General features: G+C 53.6%; 2 protein-coding genes across 2 annotated transcripts in view; both read right to left on the bottom strand.

Annotated features, from left to right (window-relative positions):
• Positions 1-5,000, bottom strand: part of LOC310810342 (tRNA selenocysteine 1-associated protein 1-like) — a 170,027-nt gene that overhangs the window by 621 nt on the left and 164,406 nt on the right. The window lies entirely within an intron of this gene.
• Positions 760-4,876, bottom strand: hivep3b (HIVEP zinc finger 3b; the record flags this gene model as incomplete). The annotated part of the gene is given in 6 exon segments (XM_083678545.1): positions 760-2,580; positions 3,207-3,254; positions 3,354-3,515; positions 3,597-4,051; positions 4,733-4,783; positions 4,786-4,876. Coding segments are annotated over 6 exon segments (1,587 nt in total). The 3' UTR covers positions 760-1,800.

The following is a 5,000-nucleotide window of genomic DNA, read 5'->3' as shown; positions in this document are numbered from 1 at the left end:
AGTGGTGGTGTCAGGAATCACAGCAGACACCAGCTTACTACTATAACCTCAACACAGCCTGTTACTACTGCTATAGCCGCTACACAACCTATTACTACTATAGCCTCTACACAGCCTGTTACTACTACTATAGCCTCTACACAGCCTGTTACTACTACTATAGCCTCTACACAGCCTGTTACTACTACTATAACCTCTACACAGCCTGTTACTACTGCTATAGCCTCTACACAGCCTGTTACTACTATAGCCTCTACACAGCCTGTTACTACTACTATAACCTCTACACAGCCTGTTACTACTGCTATAGCCTCTACACAGCCTGTTACTACTATAACCTCTACACAGCCTGTTACTACTATAACCTCTACACAGCCTGTTACTACTATAGAACCAGGGTTAGAGCCCAGAGCCAGGGTTAGAACCAGGATTAGAGCCAGGGTTAGAACCAGAATTAGAGCCAGGGTTAGAACCAGAATTAGAGCCAGGGTTAGAACCAGGATTAGAGCCAGGGTTAGAACCAGGATTAGAGCCAGGATTAGAACCAGGATTAGAACCAGGATTAGAGCCAGGATTAGAGCCAGGGTTAGAACCAGGATTAGAGCCAGGGTTAGAACCAGGATTAGAGCCAGGATTAGAGCCAGGGTTAGAACCAGGATTAGAGCCAGGGTTAGAACCAGGATTAGAGCCAGGATTAGAACCAGGACGTTTCATCTAGAAGTAAAGCGTGTTTTAGACGCGTGCCGCTCTTTATTGGTTCAGAGACTATAAATCAGCAGGGCTTTATTACTCCTGTGCTGCACTGCACCAGTCTCCCTCCGTCTGCTTCAAGTCTTAACAACATCATGAAAAACACACAACAACAAATACAAATACATGGCATGGTCTCTTCTTTACCAACAATAAAAAGTAAAAAAAAAAGTAAAAAAAGTAAAACTAAAACAATCACTTTCATCGCCTGATAAAACAAATAAATATGGAGCACTCTTCTTGGTAGAGGCAAAAGATCTTAAACTAAATCTGTTAAAAAATATGACTTCAGTGCAAATCTCTCTGCTGCTCCTTCTAAACCCTCCTCATGCATCCCCCTGTTACCGTGACAACAGAGCAACAGCCTCAAGGACTCAAACAATCGTCATGCCAACATAGAAACTCCCGGAAACAACGAGAGAGGAGAGAGAAACTTCCTTCCCTCTCTCTGGCGAAGGTGGAATCTCAGAAGACTTTCCTCGATTCCCCTCCTCCTCTGTCCTCGCCTCCTCTGTCCTCTCCTCCTCTGTCCTCTCCTCCTCTGTCCTCGCCTCCTTCACTAAACGCCTTGGAGGAGAAGATCTGAGGCTCCTCCCCTTCCACCTCCTCATCCAAGGTGTTTAGAGAAGGAGGGAAGGAGAGAGGACGCAAGGAAAGACATTTGAGATGCATGCCGACACAACCCTGGACAGAAAAGGCACAAGTATCTACAGTCGGAGCTATACTGGACAAAATAACAAAACAGAAACTGGAATTATTGTCGATCGAAAGATTTTGGTCATTTACAAATGTATTCATACTCATTTGACATAATATATTCAAATAGATATTAAGATAGCAGGAGAGATAGATATATAGATTTACAGAAATATTATTGTTCAAAAAGAAAAAAGTGCTTCTTATAACAAACCTGAATATTGCAGAAGAACAAACAACAAAGTTAACAATCGTATTGAAAACTGTATAAAAAACAACCCAATACAAAACTGAACAGAACCAAGAGGATCGACACAACAGCGGAAACGATGCATGCGCATCATTGGCCGGAGACTAGGAGGTGCTCTGGCCTTCATTGGCTGAGTCTCTGAATTTAGCTCCTCCTTCCACCAATCCTGAACCAGAGGCTGTGGGCCGCGACCCTGGTGGCTCCTCCCCCTCAGACAGCTGTCCAGTCCTGTGTGGGGGAGGCGGGGCTGGCTGAGAGGGGGGAGGAGCTTCTTGGCGGTTTGAGGTCCACGGTTCCATTGACTCCGCCTCTGTCCTGCGTGTGTGGGAGGAACTAGGTGAGCTGCCATCTTGCTTAGTTTTGTTTCTGGTCTCCGACTCCGCTTTGGAACACAAGGGGGCGTGGCAAGGAAAGCTACGCCCTGATTGGCTGGCTCCGGCCGCTGCTTCCTGGTCCTGTGACCAGTGTTGCCATGGAGTCCTGAGGCCAGGCGGTCTGGGGGTCCCGCCCCAGGGGGGGGTGTCTCTCCTGGCCTGGCCCAGCGAGGGGCCCTGTGTGGGGGGAGAGGAGGATGAGGGGGAGGGGGTGATGGTGGAGGGGGTGTGGGGAGAGGAGGGGGAGGTGGGGGTGGAGGGGTGGTGGGAGCGGGCTCGGGCTCGGGGTCGGGCCTGCACCATCTGTATCCCCCCTATAGGAATCATCAGGTAGGGCACTCTGGTCTGCTGGGAGTGGAGAGGCAGGTGGCTGAAGACATGGTCTCCTGAAGGGGCCAGGGGGGTGGAGGGGCCAGGGGGGGCCGTGGGGGTGGGGGTGGAGGACAGGCGGAGAGCTTGGGGGTAAAGGCTGGTCTCTGCAGACATCAGACCTGGAGTACCGCTTCTCTCCTACAGGGGGAGAAAACACACCATCATTACCTCAGTCACTCATGAACAGGGTATCACTCAGCCACTGGCTGGACTGGACTGGACTGGACTGGACTGGACTGGTCTGGCTGGACTGGACTGGTCTGGCTGGACTGGGCTGGACTGGACTGGTCTGGACTGGACTAGGCTGGACTGGACTGGACTGGTCTGGCTGGACTGGACTGGACTGGACTGGTCTGGCTGGACTGGACTGGACTGGACTGGACTGGACTGGGCTGGACTGGACTGGACTGGACTGGACTGGACTGGTTAACCCTTAGATACCCAGACCCAGTTTTCCTTGCATGAAAATTAAGCAGTAATTATGACTGCCCAGGAAGACCCCAAACAACACATTTCTGAATAAACAGAATCAACACTCATATCAATAGTTATGTTACATTTAGTCATGTCTATATGACTTTTGTAATGCAAAAAAGACTTGGGGGCGGGGGGGGGATTGTCTGTTATTTATTTATTTTTTGGAGAAATCTAATCTCATATATGTGGTAAAGAGATCCAGACTGGGAATGTTTTACCGTCCTGTAAACATGGTAAATGGTTTTGCGGGCCACATCTGGCTCACAGGCCCCAGGGGTAGAACCCACCTGTAGCTGCTGCAGCTGCCCCAGGGGAGAGGGGGGGGCCAGGGGAGAGGGGGGGGCCAGGGGAGACGGGGGAGGCAGGGGAGAGGGGGGGGCCCGGGCACGCAACGTCCGGTAGCGGGGAGAGAGGGGACGGAGAGAGAGGGGGGAGAGAGACCGCAGGGGGGAGAGGGCTCTGATGGGGGAGGGACCTCTCTCAGGAGAGGGGGAGAGGCGTGGGGTGAGGGAGGAGGAGGGGGAGGGTAACCTGGGGGAGAGACTACGGAGGGGGGAGCAGCTCTCACTGCTGGGGGAGAAGGCTCTGGGGGAGGGGGATGGGGGGGAGGTGTGGGGGGAGGGGGGGGGAGGCTCTAGGGAAGGGGGAGGCTCTGAGGCAGGGGGAGGCGTTCCTGCCCCGGTGGGAGAACACGGCCCTCCGGTGGCCTGGAGAGGAGGCCCCCCGCTGGACCAGGCTGCTCTGGGAGGAAGGTCCCCGCTGGGGGGGTCCTGGCTGGGGGGGTGCTGGGGTCTGGGAAGGGGGTCCTGGCTGGAGGGGTCCGGGCTGGGGGGGTCCTGGGGTCTGGGAGGGGGGGCCTGGCTGGGGGGGTCCTGGGGTCTGGGAGGGGGGGCCTGGCTGGGGGGGTCCTGGGGTCTGGGAGGGGGGGCCTGGCTGGGGGGGTCGAGGGTCTCCTGCCTGCCGCTGTTGGACGGACGAGTGTCGGAGAGCAGGGAGGGGGGGTCGTCGTGGGATGAGGACTCGTCTTCATCATCATCATCATCATCATCATCAGAATCGTCATCATCAGATTCGTCAAAGTCAGAGAAGCGGTGTTCCTCTGAGGCACACACACGCTCCTCACTGCCTCCTGCTGGACAGAGAGAGTAACGTATGAGATGACCACACACACACACACACACACACACAGACACAGACACAGAATACACACACACACACACACAGACACACACACACACAGACACACACAGACACACACGAATACACACACTTAAATACAGGGAATGAATAGAAAGGAATGCTACATGCTACATGCTGTGTCTCTCATCCTGAGGTTAGTAATAGGTAACAAACACACAGTCAAGGCTTTCACTCCATGGAGTCATGCTGCTGGGTTCATTCACAAACCTCTATGTCTACTGAAGGAAACTGGAGAGGAGGGAGGAGGGGGGAGGAGGAGGGGGAGGGGAGAGGAGAGGAGGGAGGGGAGGGAGGGGGAGAGGGAGAGGAGAGGAGGGGGGAGGGGGAGGGGAGAGGAGAGGAGAGGAGGGGAGAGGAGAGGAGAGGAGAGGAGAGGAGAGGAGAGGAGGAGGAGAGGAGAGGGGAGGTATACTGTATGTGAGAATCTGTAACATTCCAGTTTGTAGGCCAGGACTGTCGCCTTGACGACTGTAAACCAAACAAAGAATGGTTCTGAAGCAGGGACTCAAGAACATTCCTCTCCTCTGTGTTCCATCGCTCTCTTCTCCTCTCCTGTGTGTGTGTGTGTGTGTGTGTGTGTGTGTGTGTGAGTGTGTGATGAGTGTGTGATGACCTGCTGCTCCCTCTGCCTCTGGCTCGTCCAAGCAGGATTCAGACACGCCACGGCCTGACACTTCTTCCCATGAGCCTTTGACTTCATGTGTTTGGTGAGGTTCCCTAGGAGACCAGCAAAGAAGAACAGGTCAGATGGGGACATGTGACCACACTCTGTCCCTACGGGGAACCTTCTAAAGGACACTGAGGGCTTCTGTGGCACGTGTTCTACATGGAACCCAGGAGGGTTCCTCAAAGGTTCCTGCTTCTTCTATAAAGACATGTCA

Source organism: Argentina silus (genome assembly GCF_951799395.1).
Source record: "Argentina silus genome assembly, chromosome: 10".
NCBI classification, from domain to species: Eukaryota; Metazoa; Chordata; class Actinopteri; order Argentiniformes; family Argentinidae; genus Argentina; species Argentina silus.
Note: the sequence above shows the minus strand (reverse complement) of the source record. Positions and strands in the feature narration are given on the sequence as shown.